At 48.2% G+C, this 18,886-nt stretch overlaps 1 protein-coding gene across 3 annotated transcripts in view; it reads right to left on the bottom strand.

Moving 5' to 3' along the window:
• Positions 1 to 2,917: 2,917 nt before the first annotated feature.
• PLD1 (phospholipase D1) overlaps positions 2,918 to 18,886 on the bottom strand; it is a 62,858-nt gene continuing 46,889 nt past the window's right edge. The window contains exons 20-27 of one of the 3 annotated variants that reach the window (XM_058812637.1): positions 18,305 to 18,415; positions 17,557 to 17,645; positions 14,348 to 14,461; positions 12,864 to 12,913; positions 11,845 to 11,979; positions 9,486 to 9,639; positions 8,760 to 8,874; positions 2,920 to 8,192 (exon numbers count right to left, since the gene is read on the bottom strand). In XM_058812637.1, the coding sequence (XP_058668620.1) occupies positions 7,968 to 8,192; positions 8,760 to 8,874; positions 9,486 to 9,639; positions 11,845 to 11,979; positions 12,864 to 12,913; positions 14,348 to 14,461; positions 17,557 to 17,645; positions 18,305 to 18,415 (993 nt within the window). In that variant the 3' untranslated portion in view covers positions 2,920 to 7,967. Of the gene's footprint in view, positions 8,193 to 8,759; positions 8,875 to 9,485; positions 9,640 to 11,844; positions 11,980 to 12,863; positions 12,914 to 14,347; positions 14,462 to 17,556; positions 17,646 to 18,304; positions 18,416 to 18,886 lie in introns of all 3 variants that reach the window. The other 2 variants (XM_058812638.1, XM_058812639.1) reach the window with 2 other exon arrangements.

The following is an 18,886-nucleotide window of genomic DNA, read 5'->3' as shown; positions in this document are numbered from 1 at the left end:
AGTACCCACTTCATATTTCTGCAGTTACAGTTCTTTTATATTTTATTTCATAAATCATGTACCTATTTCAAGAGGAAGCATGTCTGAATGTGAAAACCTAAAATGTAAAAAAACCCAAAAATGAAAAAGCACCACCCAAAGTCTCAAACCTATTTTTCAAGTTGAAATTTAAAATTGCTGGGCAAGTAGCCTGAGTCCTCTCCTGAAGGACCCATTTTCTGTTTCTGTCTTGGATGCACAATGTGCACAATGCCCAGCCTGTGAGTCTGCTGGGCTTGGCTGGGCCCTTTAATGTGACTTTGTCTGATAAAGAATGGAATAAGGAAGATAACCCAATGAAGAGAGTAGAAACACTTTTCTGCCTGTTCAGTGCAAGGAACAAGGATGAATCAGATAAATGCCAAAGGCAGGACACCAGCAGCAGGACAGAGCCATGAGATGGGACAGAGGTTTGGAGCACCACTGCTATAAGGCTGAGAGAATTGGGAATGTTCAGCCTGGAGAGGAGAAGGCTTTGGAGTCACCCAATTATGGCATTTCAGTACCTGACAAGGGAGCCTGCAAGAAAGATGGAGAGGAACTTTTTAAAAGGGTCTGGAGTTACAGGACAAGGGGAAATCTGTTCTAACTGAGAGTAGGTTTAGACTGGATATCAGGGAAAAATTCTTCCCTGTGCAGCAGCCAGAGAAGCTGTGGCTGCCCCAGCACTGGAAGTGCCCCAGGCCAGGCTGGATGGGCTTGGAGTGACCTGGGATAGTGGAAGCTGTCCCTGCCCATGGCAGGGGGTGGAACAAGATGAGCTTTAAGGTCCATTCCAACCCAAACCATTCTGTGATTCTGCTATTGGTGTCTCCCTGGGTGACAGCCCAACCTGCCTGTCCCCTCCCTCCCAAGTGTCCCCTCCCATTCCAGGATGGATCCAGAGCAAGAGAGCAGCTGGAGACACTGGAGCAGCCTTGTGTGAGTCTGCTTTAAGCTGTGCTTGGCCCTGGTTCTCCAGCTGGAGAGGTGGCTCCAGCTCTTGCCTGAACTTGCCTTGTGCCCACAGCACCTCCAGTGGCCCTCAGCTCCCCAGTGGGTGCCCTGCAGCTCCCCTGAACACCAACCTTGCCCAGGGCAGGTTTCCCAGTCAGGACATTCCCATAGACAGGCCATCTGCATCTGCTGGGCACTGAGCAGCACTGGCAGCACCTCCAGGGGATACACACCTGTGAAGCCTCACTAACACCATCTCCCTGTGCCCCCTTTGTCCTCAAATAGGAACTCACAGAATATCTAATTATTGAGATCAGGCTGAATATGGAGAGATTACTCATCTCAGATTCCAGGGATAAACAGTTTCCTTTGCAGAATAATTTCTTTTTAACAACTCCCCCTCCCCTTTTCTCCGAATTAATTTCCATCCCAGCCATGAGCCTCTGTAGAAAATCGTGCCATAATCATTTTGAGCTAAATATTCTGTCTAATCAATCAAAGCAGTGGAACCAATTTTAAAGCTGTCACTTTTAATTTTTCCAATAAGAACAAAATCCAGCATTTCACTCACAATGCTGTTGTGATTCAAGCTCTCCAAACCTTTGCTCCACTGCATCAGCGCTTCAGAGCCGTACTTGAAAGTGTGAAGAGCTGGCACAATTGCAGAGAAACTGAAATAAATTGATTTTTAGCAGTGAGAAGAAACCTGTTTCTTCATGTACCCTTAGACCTGGCTCACAAAACCTTTTCTTTTTTCCTTTCTTCCCTGCTTTCCTCCTCAGAACAAAAATAACTACAGCATATTAGTGATTCCATGCATGCAGAGGGCTGGCACTCACTAAAGTTGATGTGTTATTGAGAGCTCGGTGCACAAATGCCAATGAAGGGCCAGAGAGCAGATGTGTGGGTGCTGGGGGTGCATGAGAGAGAAAGAGAGAGAGAGAGAGAGAAAATCCTGCACCTGGCATGGGACTCCTGTGGCCACATCTGACCTGTGGGAGGAGGCAGGAACAGCCTCGGCACAAAACATGGCTGGAGAAATCCACCCTGGGAAGAAGAGGTTGTTGAACACCCTGGCAAGGGCACTCTGTGTGTGCAGGACAAGGAGCCATCAGCGAGGCTGCAAATCCTGCAGCAGCAAACAGGAACAGGCTGGGCAGGGCAATGGCAGGCCGAGTTTTGCCATCGCGTTCCTGCCTCCCCCCGGCCAGTGCCAGCCACAGCCACGGGCTGCACTCGCTCCTGCTCTTAGGGATGGATGTGAATGAAGGCAGGTCCTGTAGGAGAGGGAAAACAGCAAAAGCAGCAACAGTGCCCTCAGGCTGGGCCCCTGCTTGAATCCAAAACAGAACCCACCAGCTACTGAGGGAAATGAACTCTATCCCCCCCAAAACCAGGACAACCACAGAGAGGAGGGAAAGGATATTCCTACAAAACTATGAGCTCCTGAAACTTCCAGTTTCACGTTAATTTCACACCAAGATAGTCTCAGCTGTGATCCCAGGGCTCTCCTGCTGCTGGCAGGGAACCCAAGCAAAGCCAACAGGGAACCCAAGCAATGCCAGCAGGACACAGCAGCCTCAGCTGTGGCTGCCCTGTGTGACCCCACAGCCACCCTGCTGCCCCCCAGCGCCCCTGGGCTCTGCTCTGTGCACCCAGCAGTGAGTGTCAGCTCCCACACTGCTCTGCCTGCTGCTGTCTCCTCCTGAGGAGCCCCCAAGTGGGATTCAGCAGGCACATATCAGCAGGGGGATGCTGGAGTGGCAGCAGAAGCCGACAGTGTCACTCAGGAGTGGCACTCACCAGTGCCTGATGTCCCCTACCAACCCTGCCTCACCCTCTGGCTCTGCTGTCTTGGTTTATTGTGTCTGTCAAGGACACAGATTAGGTTTGGAAGTTCTGAAGATGCAGAGAGCCCTCTGGCACCTGAGGAAGGAGATGAAACCTAAGAAATGGAGAAGTTAATATGTTTTCAGTTTGCAAGAGAGCTTGGAAATGCCACTGATGCTTTATTAATCTCTTCTGCCCCTGGAGGACAACAGGCAGCTGCTTCTTCCTCTCTCTCTCTCTCTGCTGAATTTCCTTTACTGGAAGTTAAAATAGACAGGGGCAAGTTAATTTTATTTTGGAGACAGAGCATTTTTGTCTGTGCCTTTCATAATGCTTCTGGATTATTAAAACTCCTTTAAACCACGACTTTTTAATCTATTTAAGAAGTCCAATTTTCTTTCTATGCTGTTTCACCCCAGCAATTTCCCTCTCCCAGGAAAACCCAAATGACTCAAGTCTAGCCTTTTTTATTGCTGTTCTGGGCCTTTCCTCCTCACGTCTTGGCTGCTGATACAGAACAAGGACAGAACTCAAGGCAGGATGAGGCCCCCAAAACAAGGAGAAAGACACCAAAGCCAAACGTTCTGATGTGATGATCTGTTGTATTTTCAGTCCATTAATACACATTCATTTACCAGATACAAAGAGAGTGGAAAGGAAAGCCATGGTTAGCAGGAACAAGGATACAAAACTCAATTCCAGCGGCCTTCACAGAAGGGATATTCTGTATCACAGCAGCACAGTCAAGGGAGGGATGCACGGAGACCTGCGCTCACACCCCAAGTGGAAGCTCTCCTTTTGTGGATTAGGTTAGCTAGAGACATAATTTAAAAAAAAAAGAACCCTGCAAAACACAACAAAACATTCCCAAAATGGTGACTTTTGGACCACTTTTGGACCACCTTTTCTCATTTCCCTAGAGTTAGGACTAGGAAAGTTGGAATTATTTACACAGAGGAGATTTTATGAAGACACTGGAAGGTTAAAAACAGAATAACCACAAGTACTGGATAATCTAACAAGAAAGCAGGCAGGGAAAGGAAAACAGGGGGAAAAAAAAGTGACACCCCAAGAGGATCATTGCATTCAGTGGTCGATGTGTGGTGACTGGGGCAGCTCCACTTGGATACACTGAGATTCACAGGCTGGCCTTGATTCACTGCCATGCAGTTCCACTCTGGGCCTGAAGCAGGATCCTGCAGAGCTCCTGGCTCCAGCAGGGCAGCAGCCACTGCTTGGCTGAATCCATTTGCAGAATGAGTGCCAGGAGCTGTGACAGCGTGTTCACATCTCTGGGGCACTCTGCTCATATCCTGCTCTGCTTTTCTTCCCCTTGGCCACCACACCATGAAAGGCTCTGGTGAGAGGGGTCAGCCTGGCGAGGAGAGGGAAATGGCATCATCCTACAGCTCTCTCACACTTGTATGGGAGTGTCCCCAAAATGCAGCTCTGTGACCAGACACAGCCCCCAGAGTGTCCCTGCCACAAGTGTTCAAGGCTCCTTACACTGAAATAACAACAGCACATCTGCACTTGATTGTACAGGGATGCTCCCTCCGGAAGGAAATATTCATTGGAAATAATTCATGGGAGAGTCCCAGCCAGGCAACACCTGCACTGAGCTTCTCCCAGGGACAGCACCAGCATTGCAAAATCACGTTGTGATCAAAAGAAAGGCAGATGGAGTGTTTGGGGTTTAATGCAGCACAGCTCACCAAGTCAGGGGACAAACTGAGACCAAGAGACAGACACTGAGCTGAGCACTTTGCCTCTTCCATGGAGTGGTTCTCTTATAAACTGTTTTTAGTACAGTTCTTGCAGACAATGACATTTTATCCCTCATTTTTAAATCATGCATTATCTTTACAGTGAAACATTTATTCAGTCCAATATCTATACAACAAAACACATATTTTAAAATATTAGACCATGAAAATTTAAGGAAAGGAGCATGAGTTCTCAAAATGATACCCGTTAAAGAATAATTTAAAGGGAAAAGAAGTGTTCTACTCGGGTTGAATTACAAAATAAAGTCTGAGCCTGGGAGAATTTCTCATTCCCTACTGTTGTAACAAATAAATGCCACACGAAACAGCAGATGTTTCTGGGGTTGCCAGTGCTTGGATCCTCATCTCCTGTTCCAGCTCTGGGTACTGTGGGTGACCCTCTCCAGTCTGAGGCCCAAGCTGGTTTGACAGACTAAGAAGCTGTGATTGTTCAGGTGCACAAACCAACTCTCTCAAGGTGTTCAACCTCACAGGCTTCTTAATGTAAGAAACAAACCTGCAGCACAGAGGACCCCAGGAGGCAGCTCCAGAGAGCACAGCCTGGGCTGTGAGTGAGCAGGGCCGTCACTGGAGTGGCTCCAGCCCTCCTGTCTGTCTGTCTGGGGTGAGCAGTGCTGCTTCCACAGGGAACCTGATGGCCTCACAAGCCCCTGGGGATGCTGGGCTCTCCTCACTGTGCTGAGGCTGCACATCCTGCTTGCACTGGAATGTCTCTAAACTCCTGGTATCAGGAATTTAGCACCAACGCAGGGCAGGGATGGTCAGCACAGTGCCTCTGCTTCCACAGAGGGGAACCTCCTGCCAGACAGAGAGCCAACATCAGGCCTGTCTGCTACCTCAGTAATGAAAGACCTCCTTAATTAGCACCTTCTCACACCAAATAACTCAATTACATGTCCCTCCATGGCTCTGCTGTGTCACTGGGGACCAGCAGCTACTGAGCATTGCAGAGCCTGAGTGGTTGTTCCCCAAAGCAGCCTGGCAGAGGGGGAGTTAACACCTCTGGAGTTAAAAGCCCCAACAATTAGCAACCTACCATTTTAAAAGACCATGTAAGGATAATTTAACAATTATAAAAACCTTTGCTAATATCAGGAGGAGGAGAATAAGAGCACTTAGAAGGTGACAGGAGTGTTGCACTTCAAGGTTCAGTGCGCAGGTGGTGGGGTTGAACAATTTCTGACTCTGAACATGGACCTGTGTGACTGACAAGGATTCTCTGGCAGGCTGTAATTGTTTAAAGTCAGCAGCTTCAGTCCAACTAAAACAGCTAAAAACATCAGGAGAGAAAAGCTCTAACCCTGCACTGATGTGAAGTCACAGGACACCTTTGATCTTTCTGATTGGAAATGGTCAGGGCACACATTGCTTTGGCTCTGCAGGGGGTGACCCCAGGTCAGGTTTTTGAAGAGGAAAAATGTCAAGGGAAGATATTTCTGTGCTTACAGCATGCCAGGTAAAACCATCAACCCCCTGGACTCAACCACATAAAATGCTGCACATGCACTTCCCAAAGGTGAACCAGACCACAGATGCCAGAAAGGAGCAGAGGAGGCAACTGCATCTACAAAACACAAGTGTAAAACAGTGGAAGCTGCAGGAATGGGCTGAGATTTGGAAGAACATCTGGGGTTTGTTCCCTATTTGGGTGATGCAGCAGGGACAGAATAAGCTGGTGCCTATTTACAGGTCTGAACACACAAGGCAATCAGCTGAAATGTCATGCCAGCTACCTTTTGGGCATAGGTAGGTGACCAGTGGGATTATTTTCCAGTTAAAAAACTGCTGGAAGACGTAGAAAAGAAAAAATATAAATGCTTCTGTGAAACAAAATAAATACCAGTTTACTGGGCCTTTGGACCAAGGAGTGTTGGGCACAGTATAACCCTGGGGAGGGAAGGGATGGATGCCTGAATGGGGGCAGCAGAAGAGCTCAGCCTCCCACTCCTCCAGATCCAACTCTCCTGAAGTGTTTCCATTCCATAATGCTCCATTATCCCAGTGGCTGACACAGCACTGCAGGCTGCCAGGAACACCTCAGGCTGGAGCTGGACATGGAATTGGGAGACAAGGCCTCACTGCAGGATGGAGCATGGGCTGAGACCCAGGCTGGTGCCCACCACACCAGGTCCTAACCCAGGAACTGTAGTGTTTTTCCCAGGGTGCTGGACTGAACTGCTCTGTACAGGGAGGTGCAAAAGAGCTTTGGAAAGCTTCTAACAGCAATGGGAAACAGGAATGTGCATGCTGAGCTTTACTCTGCTTGGGAAGACACATCCTGCATGACTGCACTCAAGGCTGTGGCTGGATCAGTAACAAAGCAGAGCAGAGACAAGGCTTTGTCATCTGCTCCCCTTCCCCCTTGCCTTCACCCCATCTACAAACCCACACATCAGCTTGGTCTGAGCATGGTGTCAGCTTACTGGCCCTTCCCTTCTTTTGAGTAAGGGGAAAGGGAAATTAAAATCTCCCCATAGGCTGCAAGATGAATGCACAGAGTGCAGAGCTTGGTTCAGATCACGCTGCCTCTCCAGTCTCAGTCCTGTCACATGCAGGGCCTTGGCTTCCCCCAGCTCTGCACACCTCAGGCTTGAGTTGGAATCTTGATCTTTTCCTGAGGAAATCAGTCACACTCAGTGGGACCAAGCTGATGTGCTGTGTGTGCAAAGGCCAGCAAGCTCCAGTGATCTCCAGCACCTCCAGAGACTGCCTTCTGCCAAGCCTGAGGGCTGCTGATTGCTCCAGCTGCAATAGGAAGAGGATTTTTTCCCCTGAAGGGATGAAAAGACCAAAATGCTGATTCTGATACAGGATTGTTAGTCTGTTTCCCTTTAAGAAGTGAAACACACTCAGAAAGCTGCAGGACAGCCCAAGGCAGCAGCAAATGGCACTTCCCAGCAGTGGCAGGGCTGCACAGTGTGCTCTGATGGCATGTGGAGGGGTGAGATGGGGAGCTCCAGCGAGCCAAGGTGCAGACACCCAAAGCCTGAGAAGCAGCACAGGCAGCCCAGGCCTCCTGTGCAACCACAGCACGATCACAAGCACAGGATACAGCTGGCAGTGGTGACAACATCGACTGGGAGTCAGTTCCTGTCCTAGGAAGCAGCCTGCATCCTTTAGATGCTCAGAACATGCCTGAAGAAGTAACTCCTCCAGAAGTTAAACTTCTGTCTGCCACCATTTCCAAATTTTTCTGCTCCTCTTGTCTGCTAGTGTTGATTTGCTTCAAGTTCCTCCACCAAAATCCTTCTGAAGGGCTCATTACCTTGGTGGAGAAGCTTTTAGTCTTCTTTCACATTCCAAAATCCCGTATTTTTCATTAACTTCTCTCCTGAGAACAAGACTTTAAAAGGTAAAGCAGTCTGCTTTATCTTCTTAAGTCCAAACCTCCATGGGTACCATGGACTCCTTTGTTCCAACAGAGGGAAGCAAGTACTCTTCCTCCAGAAAACGAAAGGGGAATTGTACTAAAAACCCACGAATCTTTTTCAATTCTTCTGCTGCTTTCACAGGATCATCAGTTGCTAATTTGGGCTTGCTGATGAAATCACGCAGTTGGGCTAAATTATTCACCTGGTCACTGGGAAGGCATCGAAACACCTGAGCAGAACAGAAAGCAGAAGTCATCTGTCAGTGCAGGGGAAATGCAGCAATGCAGAGTTCCTGAAAAAGAACCAAGTTTCCAGTGCTTGGAAAATTCCCCAGGATGGGAGTGACTGAATGAACAGCCCAGAGAACAGGGAGGGAAGAGGTAAGTGCCTGCCCTGGATGAGGCTGGAGCAGGCAGAGAGGAAGCTCCAGGGCCTTTTCTAATCACTGCAAAAGCTCATTAAAAGACAGAAGTAAAATTTGCTTCTACTCCAGTTACACTGTGGCTAATTACAAGTAGTAACTACACCATGGTCATTCACTGGAGCTACAGCTGATGCAAACACAGAGAAATCTGATCTGCTGCCTTCATGGGTGCTGTCACACTGAGAATTCACCAGCTCCAGTTTCCTGTTCACAGATCTTGCATCTGACACTACTCATTCCTTCAAAACATCTCTGAAAGTCCTGCCCCAGGAACTGGACCTGCTCTCTTTGCCCTCCCTGTGCTGCTGCTCCCATTGGCATCTGCTGCCCCTGTGAGGGATGGAGGGAGGGGGAAGCTGCTGTGCTCCTCACTTTATCAAAGATGGTGGCATTCCGAGCTGCTGTGGCAATCCACACCTCCTTGAAGAATTTGTCACAGACGGGATCCTGGTGTTCAGGGTTGAGGTCAGAGCCGCCAAGGACAACCCTGAGAAGACAAAGGGATGGATGCTCACACAGGCTGAGGCACTGGGCATTCCCCTCCTGATAAATGCCAGGAGACAAGGAGTTTCCTTGGGACTTGCCAAACCCTGTGCGCTCCCAGCACCCTCCCACTTCCATGCTCTGTGATAATCTCTCAGCTCTAAAGCTGCCTCATTTTCTCCTTTTCTTCTGTGCAGTAACTGTCCAGATGGGAAACAGGGTGGGGAAAAAAAAAAAAAAAGAAAAAGGCCTTCAACTAAAAATGGCTTTGTTGTGGGCCAGATGGCTGCTCCCAGCAAAGAAGCTTCCTTTAAAAAGTGACACTGCCACCCAAGATTGAGAGTGTGCACAAACGGGATCTGGAGGGGAAATACCACTTGTTTATGAGCTCTGCTAGTGAAATCCCAGAGCAAAAATAATTTGTAAAATCAAGCTGCTAAGCTGGGGAGCAGCGTGAGGAAACAGCAGCAAAACCCTGGGCTAAGCGCAGGCCGAGCAGAGCTTGGGCAGGCAGTGTTAGCCCATTGGTTAGAAGGGCTGTGGGGCAGGTGAGGCCTGAGCAAGCCCTCCCCTGTCCCCTGTCCCCCATCCCTGCTGTGTCCCCCCCAGCCGCACCTGAAGCAGCGCAGGCGCAGGGACTGCGCGAAGCGGCCGGCGCGGAACTCCTGGCCGTCCATGAGCGAGGGCACGGTGTCGCTGTCCTGCACGATGACGGCCATCTCACTGTCCCTCTTGCCCAGCATGCTGCGGTCGTTGATGTTGGCAGAGCCTGGGCAGGGCACGACAGGCACGGGCAATGAGTCACTGCCGCTCCAGGTGCTCCTGCACAGCCTCCATCACCACCCGGCCCCGTGGGGAACATCCATGGCTCCCACAGGTGAAACCCAAACCTGATGCATGAAGGCTTTAGCTGTTGTATTTAAGGTTTTAGCTGTTGTGTTTTACAGATCCTGTACTGCATTAGTGTGTAACTCTGAACTCCGTATACAGTGTTAGTAAGCTCTCTTCACATTTTGGTCAGATCCTTCTAAGCCTGAGAACCAAGGACACCGTCTGCCCCAGGCCCCAAAAAGTACAAACCAAAGTGAATCAGGGTGGGGAGCAAATTGGCATATAATTAGATCTATAATCTATAATTAGATTCAGGTAATGAGGTTATATACCATAGGCCACATTTATATCTGTCTGAGAAACTCATGACCATTGTCCATTTTGGGTGTAGCCCCCTGGGGAGGCTTTGTCTGCCCTTACTGTACCTGAAGGCCCTTCAATAAATATATCCACTTCTATCTTTTTAACTTTGTCTGGCCTCTGTTTCTAGGTAAGCCCAGGCATCAACCAGGGGCTTCCTTATGGAAACACAGACCCTGAGAGGAGCTGGGGGAGAGAGAAAAAAAACCCAACTAATTTTTGTAGGCTTCAATGGAAGAAAATTAAATCACAGCCAAGCCCAGGCCAACATTTTCCAAATTTGTTTTTTCTGCAACTTCTCAGATGCTTCTGCTGAAGGAGCCACACATCTTTCAAAGGTCTGAACTGCATTTGGTTTGGATACCCAGTGACCTGAGGCTGGATGAGCTCTCTGGGTAAATCACAGAATGCTTTGGCTTGGAAAAGACTTTCAAGCTGCTCTCCTTTTAACCTCCCTGCCATGGTCAGGGAAACTTTCCACTAGACCAGGTTGCTGTGCCATTCAGAGGGATCTGCTCAAGACCAGCTGAGGCTTTGTCCCCCAGACAGACATCAGAAAGCAGGGCATGGGGGAACACTGTTTGCTTGCAGCTGTTGGCTCCAAGGGAACAGCAAGATGTAGGGAGGGATAGGCATAATGAGGTCATTAATCCACAGAAAGGACCAAAACAACAATAAAAAACCTCCAGACACAGCTGTAAGAGACCCCCAGGCTGCAGTTAGCCATTGAGCCTCCCCAGGAACTGGATTAACTCCAGGGGAGCCAACACCTCCAGAGGAAAATCCAGCTAAGTGCCTCTCTGTCCTTTCACCCCCTCCTCCAGCGCAGAAGCTCCATGAGCACTTAATTTCCATGCCCTCTCTCTCATGTGGAAAAGGGATGACTTCCCAACCCCTCACCAGGCAGCAGAGATGCACAGGCTGTATAAAAATCTACCCTCAAGCTTATAGGTACAGAAAATAAAAACTAAGATCTGCCTCAGGCCCCCCAGACCATCCCAGCTGGAACAACACAGCTTGTGCTGTGATATCAAACCACCTCAGAGCCACTCTGTGCACTGGGGACAGGATCTGAGAAGGTGACAGAGGAGCAAACCTCACCACAGGGCATCTGCTTTGAAGGGAGGGAGTATTTTGAGTCTTGTAAAATCTGGTATTAAGGTATTCCTTGGCAAAGCTTTTATTGCTGATGTAACAGCTCAAAAAGGGCTTCTTTAAAGAAACAGGCTGAAATTCTGCTGCAGTGCAGAGCTCTGAGCCTGAACTCTCTTGTCTTTGCTTCATGTTCTCATAATAAATACGGTAAGAGAAGAGGATGAAATGATATCTATTACTCCCTATAGCATATTGTCCCATTCTTAGGAAATGGAGCTGACACATGACACATGTTGTCCAAACCTTCCAAATTTTACAGCACATTCTGTTCTTTCAGGAACAGATGACAAGTCTCACAAGTCTTCCTGCTAGAGCAGAGTTTGATACAAGACAGATGGACAATATTCCCTGCACTGGGATTCTCTTCACGGTTACACACAGATTTAAAAGATTTTAGAAAAACAAATGAAATGACAGCCCTCTGAATACTTTCTTCCCTCTTGATGAATTTATGAGTTTGGTTTTTGGGTTTGTTTTTTTTTTTAAAAACAGCAAAATATTTCTCAAGAAAGAAATGACAATACAGCAAAGTCCAAGGCACTGCAGCCTGCACTGTGCATGGGGATGGGAAGGGATTGATCCAGGTAGAACCCAGTGTCCCAAACCCCTCCTGAGAGCCCCTGCTCACCGATTATAACTGTGTTGTCATCAGCAATGAGCAGTTTGCTGTGCACATAGATGAGCTCTGTGACCAGCTTTCCTTCCAGCTCTGCATATGTCCGAAGGCCACAGAAGGATATGTAGTTTATCCACTTATCTCCAACTGAAAATTATAAGACAAGAAAATTGATGGCATGAGGGAGGTGGAAGAGAAAAAAAAAAAGACCTTGTTTACATGAAGACCCCTATGAATAACAGTTCACTTTTGACTTTTAAAACTTATAAATGAACAGATAAAAGAAAGAGTTTTTTTTAAAAAATAGATTTGAAAATTTGCTTGTGAGCTCATTGTGCTGCTCTGATCTACTGCCTGCTCAGAGACTCCCACTTCGGTGAGAAATTACTCCAGTCTCCTGGGCACGGCACAATAAGTGGACTATGAGACTGTTTTTCTGCAGATGCTGCAGAAAGGAGGCTGGAAGCAGGTGTTTTGTCCATGCTCAGTATGGCAAATGTGTCCTAATGCACTTGTGTGCAGTTCCGATTTACACCAGGACCTAGAACAAATGAGGCATTATGCACGGTCCCAGTGTTTGTGATATGTGGGTTTTCACAGTGCTCCAATTCCCAGCAGAGCAAATTCCAGCAGGATTCCTCATGGCAAGGAAACAGCCTCCTGCTTAGGCAGGTTCTTCCTCTCCACATCTGACAAGTGCCAGAAACAAACCCTGTGTGGGATCCATGGCTCCAGAAGCGTGACCCCGCTCAGGACATTTTCCAAATACAATCCTGAGCAGCTGCAACTGTGCTGGGCTCCTCCCTGGGGTGCTCCCCTCCTCTGCATCAGGGCTGTAGCCAGGTCTGAATTCTGACAAGTGGCCATGGCCTGTGTGACCCAGCAGAGCTCCCCATGGGAGGACGGACAAGGAGGAGGTCGCTCTCAGCCCCACGAGCCCGCAGCACGTGCTGCATGATGGGTTACAGATGCATCCTCCAAACAGCAGCATCCAAAGTAAACAACACAGAGGAGAGGAATAACATTCTTACCCTCTGCCTTCAGCTGGCCCAGGATGGAGTTTTCCCCTCGGCACATGGTCCTGGAAAGAAGGTAGGCAGCCATGAGCACCCCCGTGGCTGCAGACAGCAGCTTGTGCTGGAGCAGAACTGGGTGGGGTGAATCACAAACACAGCTGCCTCTCAAACAGGGTGCTTCTTTTCCCAAAGGACTGTTACTACTGCTTATGTTCCAAAAGGAGCTTATTCCAACCTATAGAGGAGCTGGGGAGCACTTCTGTCTTCCAGAGCACGTGGCAATGATTGTAAATGTGTGAAAAGCAGGGCTGCTACCCCCCGTGCCAGGCCTGGGTGTGAAATCATGTTAAGAAAACGTGCAGAGCACCAGGTCAGGGAGTTGGTGTGATTATGGCCAGGCTGGAAAAGCCACAGCTGGAATTCCACTGAGAACCAACCAACCCATGGGCAATCTCCTCTGGCTGCCCTTGCAGGAGGAAGCTCAGGCAGAAGGGTCAGGGGCATGTTCTACTTTCCACCTGCTTGTGTCCCCTGCCCCTCAGCCTCCTGGAGGTGCAGCAGGAGCCCTGCAGGCCAGCAGACAAGGGGAATTTCATTCTGAGGGTTGCAGCAGTCTCTGCACACTGACTGTGCCCTGGCCATACCATAACATAGCAGCTTTCCAGTAAAACCATCTTGGGCCATTTTGCCTTCTACATTTCTCACCCTACTGCATCTCAGTCCTTCCTATGAGACCTGCTGGACTGCAAGTGCCCCCCCAAAACATCCATCCTGCAGCAGGGGACTCAAGCTGGGGAAGATGCCATTGCCTGCATGGGGCCAACAGGCAGAGCCAGGCCAAGTATTGACCAAAAAGGCAGATTTGGAGATAAATCTTGGTCAGCAAGTCTGATTAATCAGCAAAGTGGAAAATGTGACGGTGTTCACAGGGGTCTTAGGATGAGGGAAGAGATGAGGATTTGACTCCATGTTTCAGAAGGCTTGATTTATTATTTTATGATATATATTATATTAAAACTATTCTAAAAGAATAGAAGAAAGGATTTCATCAGAAGGCTGGCTAAGAATAGAATAGCAAAGAATGATAACACAGGTTTGTGGCTCGGACAGAGAGTCCAAGCCAGCTGACTGTGATCGGCCATTAATTAGAAACAACCACATGAGACCAATCCCAGATGCACCCGTTGCATTCCACAGCAGCAGATAACCATTGTTTACATTTTGTTTCTGATGCCTCTCAGCTTCTCAGGAGAAAAAATCCTAAGGAAAGGATTTTTCAGAAAATATCATAGCAACAGAAAACAAATCATACAATGGCTTGGGTTGGTTGAGCCTTAAAGCTCATCTAGCTCCATGCCCCTGCCATGGGCAGGGACACCTTCCCCAAGACCAGGCTGCCCAAAGCTCTGTCCCTGCTGGTCCCACGGATGGCAGGGGGGGCTTGGGGACCCCCTGCAGCAGTGGGGGTGTGCAGGGGGCTCTGACAGCTGGTGAGGTACCTGTAGTTGAAGTGCATGATGGCCTGCAGGGCGTTGCCCCCTCCTGTGGAGATGTCCCCTTCGAAGCCGGGCAGCAGCGGGATCACCACGTACACTCGGAACCGCCGGTTCTCCCTGGAACAGAGAGCGTGGGGAATGTCAGCCTGGGCAAGGCACAGCTTCACACCAGGTGAACTACCCTCAGCCTCATTTCCCCTGAGATGACTGAGCTGGTTCCCATCCAAGGCCACCACACAGATTTTAAGGGAGCAAAGTGTGGAGTGCATTTCCAGGAAATCATCACCTGCCATCAGTGCTGCTCTGAGAGCTCCTTCAGGAGCAGAAGGAATCATTTACTCACAGCTAACAACAAAAGAAGCTAAAGGAAAAGAAACACATTTTTACTGAAATTCAGGGGCAGGCTAAGGATTTTTCAGATTGTATCTGCCACTATAGAAGTTTGTTTGAGCACCCCAATAGGCCAGTCACACTGATCCTAGTGCAGACTGGTGGGGACAGCTGCCTGGCTGAGCACAGCAAAGCTTACAGAAACCCAAAAGCTAACCCAGCATTCCCACTGCTTCCCGCTTTTCAGAAGTCAGAAACCCAAGATTGAGAGAGTGCAAACGGGACAAAGGTTTCCACAAAAGGTGAAAAAAGTTCAGAGCACAAGCAAAACACTGATCATTAGGGGAAGGCAAATATATCCTTGATACATCACAGCACCCAAAAATCTCCGTTCCAGAGTTCTCCAAACTAATCCTAATACCCTAATCCTGACCCCATTCAGAACAAAAGCTACTATTATGGCACACTTTCTCAAAGCTCCCTTTGGGTTTCCTCTGCTGACAAATGCCAGGTGCATCTGCTCTCAGAGCCCTTTCCAGGTGCCCCTGGGCACTGGGAATTCCCTGCTCTGTGCCCTGCAGGAGAAGGAAGAGGATGAGGAGGATGATGCTCCATGGAAGGATGCTGCCACTAGATGGCAAACACAGTTTGATCAGCACAAAACCATTCCAGCAGCACTCTGAGGAAGAGCCAGTCTGCAGTTTTTGCTAGCAGCACTCCTTCCTCAGCAAGCCATGCCTGTGAATTTAGGGGGGTGGGAATTGTGAAGCACTGGGGTCCCATCTGAGCTGGGAGGGAGACAATGAGGACCTGTGTGCCTCATTTCAACCAAAGCTTCCTTCCAGCTGTGCTGGGCACTGCAGACTGGCTCTGGTTCACCAGCAGAGCTCAGAAATAGTTAATGAGGCCTTACCCAAACACAAGAGACTGTGAAACCAAGTCTGTTTGTATCATGAGAAAGGTCTACCAACAAAAGCATTCCCCAAAAAGCAGCTTGTTTGTATAAGGACAGTGTTTACTAAACTGCCTAGAGAGCCATCCATGAAAAAAAGAGGAAACCAAGAAAAGAACATTATTAATAACATCAGTAGAAAATATTTAGTCTAGAAGAGTGAGAAGTATACAAGCTCACTACAGACCTTAATTTATAATTAAATGCTGTTATCCTGGGGCAGTTTGGAAAATTAGCATTATGATACAAACCATTTAGGTCTGAATTTACTTTTAAATCTTCAGTAATGCAGATTTTGAACCTAATATTCAGTTAGGAATTGCCAACATTAAGCCAGCACAATACTGGCATACAATTGGAGTAATGAAGAAGTGAGCATCGTATCTGGAAATGGGTCACTAAGAATCCGTGTGACCCCCTTTTGTGACAGACTTTTAGTATCTGGACAGAATGACAGATTAAATAAAGTTTATAAAATGGGAAAACTGTAACATCCAGGGATGGAGCAGCCTCAGCTTCTTGGGCAGCCTGTGCCAAGCCCTCACCACCCTCACAGGGAAGAATTTTTTCCCCAATACTCAATTTAATCCTCTTTTACTTCAAAGCCATTTCCCTTGTCCTATCACCCCATGCCCTTTTCCAAAGTCCCTCTCCAGCTCTCCTCCAGTCCCCTTAGGCACTGGAAGGTGCCCTAAGATGCTTTGTCCAGCTGCCTCTGAGCTTCAAAGCTGCACTACAAACACAGCAACAGCACTTCCAGCAGCACTGGCACTGCTCCTCATTTACCATAGGTGAGAAAATCCATCCCACCTTTTCATCCTTAGCTAATTTCAATTTTTTGGGCTACTCACTGCAGCTTACAGGCAACTCCACCCTGTTGTTAATGGCCCAGCAGATAACACCCTGGCCATCCCTGTTGCAATAGTGCTCTTCTATCCACAGTGCTCTGAACACAGCCTGGCCCAGGGCAGCTCCTGTGGCCTTGCAGACACGTCCTGCACTCTGGTGTCTCAGGTTGGATGCCTTTATCCAAGTGGGAATTTCCAAGCTCAAGTGCAAAAAAGAGCAGAATTCCTGCAACCTTGGAGAAAGAACCTCTGGAAAAGCAGGCCCTGCAGAGTTCTGGACAACTACAATATGGAAAAAATAATCCATGCATGAAAACATCTCCGTGTGTGGTGAAACAGCCCATGAGAGATGAAAGGGAAAAGTTTAGAAAGTTTCCTGCATTTCAGCCCAGCAGGAGCAGGGTACAGTTTAATGCTATGAAATGTATGTCTCAAAGACACTCCTGGGGAGCAACCCTGAGCAAGGGTGCCCAGGATCAAAGTGAAGACAAGCCACAACCTGTGGCATTAATGTTAGCACAGGGTTAGGCGTGCTGAAGGAGTGTCTAAAGCATGGTTGGATTCAATCCATCCAGGAACAAACAGCGGTCCCCTTGCAAAGACTGGAGGTGGTGAACACCCTGCAGCATGTACTAGAAAAAGTTGTTCAAACAATAGCAGAACCCTGCAGTCAAATCCTCAAAATGTGTTTGCTTCCCCAGCTTGAAGCTGCTCCTCTCTAGATTATTTAAATAAACCACAAATCCCAGTTCACACTTCCCACCCATGAAAATGCCTGACCACCCAGCTCAAGGCAAATTGGCAATGGAGCAAAGGTGTCACTGAACCAGTGCACAAAAGACTTGTCTTTAAACAAATTCTGCAGTTAAAAATACATTTCTATTGGGGTAAGTCCAGAAAATCACTTTATAGATGCAAAGAAACCACTTGGGAGTCTCACTGCTGCAAATGCAGATGCTTCACCCATCAGTTCTGTGTTGGCACAGCTACTGTCCAGCTGTGGCCACTGAGGGGTTATTTTTTTGCACCACAGCATGGAAATGCACCTGAAGAGTTCCAGTGCCTCATCAAGAACAGGTTACCTGTGAGCTTTAAGAATCCTCTGAGCAATCGCATCACCGATCTTGTTCCAGACAACTTTGTCATCAGCACAGCTAATGAAAAACTGGTTCTGCAGGAAAAGCAAGAGAAGCTACTGTCAGACACTGCCAGCAACCAACCCAAAGTATTTGCATGCTTTATTTCAGACCAAGAGCAACCAAAGATAGCTGGGTTTGTGTGCCGTTGGATTGTAGGCTTTTTTAAATTATTATTAAATGATGTGTGTGTCTATGCTTGCTCAAGGAATGAATTAGTCCTTATTAATCACACTCTTTAGAAAGTTCATGTAAAGAGCAACCTAACAAAAGCCTAAGGGAAAAAAAAAAGAGGAGAAAAAGCATCTCCATTCAGCCAGCACTGAGTGTCACTCTGACACAAGAGATTGCTGCAGCTGAAGGCTGTGTGGATGAAGAGCTGCCCTGTGAGTGGGAGGTGTGGGCATGCACAAGGGACACAGAGGGGACAGGGAGACTATTGCACAGGCCATGAAAGCTGCTGGCAATTTTCCAAAGAGCCTTATAAAGGAGAGGTCCACTTTTTTCCACCACATGGTCAGATGGCTGTCAGGGTACACAGCCATCAGTCAGGCCTGAAAACCACTGAAGGTACAGGATCTGTCTAAATGCCTAAAAACTGAGGATCAAACCTCAAGAAGTAATCACCCTGCTGGTGGCTGCAAGCCATGCTGAGAGCATCAGGACCCTCCTGCCTGCCCTCCCTGGCACTGACCTCTATGTAGATGTAGTGCTTGCTGTTCTCTATCACGCTGATGTAGGCTTTGTGGATGGACTCCTCGTGGTATTTGATGCCAGCAGACCAGTCAGCAGCAGAGCGGATCACCTGGAGAGCAGGAGAGAGACACCTTCAGCTCTGTCCCTCCAGGACAGCACCATGGCACCTGAATCATCCCAGGGCCAAGGCTCTTCCCTGGCACAGCCAGGCTGTCACTAAATTAGGTAGTAGGTTCAACATTTATAGAGCATCTGTAATTGTAAGAGAGGGCAGCAGAAATGTTATTAATGCTTGGCAATGTTTTGATTAAAAACATAAGAGCCCTGTTCCACTGCTGTACTACTGGGCTCTCCCACCTGAGCAGCTCCAGATGCTTGCCCTTTCTTAAGGTCTTACCATAAACTGCTTTTAAAAGAACCTAAATTTCCAAGCTTTAGGGATGCACATCCCCATCAGTGATCTGCCCAGCACTCCAAAGCTGGTCTCCAGCTGGGGCAGGGTATTTTTCCCCCAAGGAGGCTGTACAGAATCATACAGTCAGTCTGATAATGCAGCCATGCCTTTGCCCTCAGCACTTGA

This window comes from Ammospiza caudacuta, chromosome 11 (genome assembly GCF_027887145.1).
Source record: "Ammospiza caudacuta isolate bAmmCau1 chromosome 11, bAmmCau1.pri, whole genome shotgun sequence".
In the NCBI taxonomy this organism is placed as follows: Eukaryota; Metazoa; Chordata; class Aves; order Passeriformes; family Passerellidae; genus Ammospiza; species Ammospiza caudacuta.
This window is presented reverse-complemented; position numbering and strand designations above follow the sequence as displayed.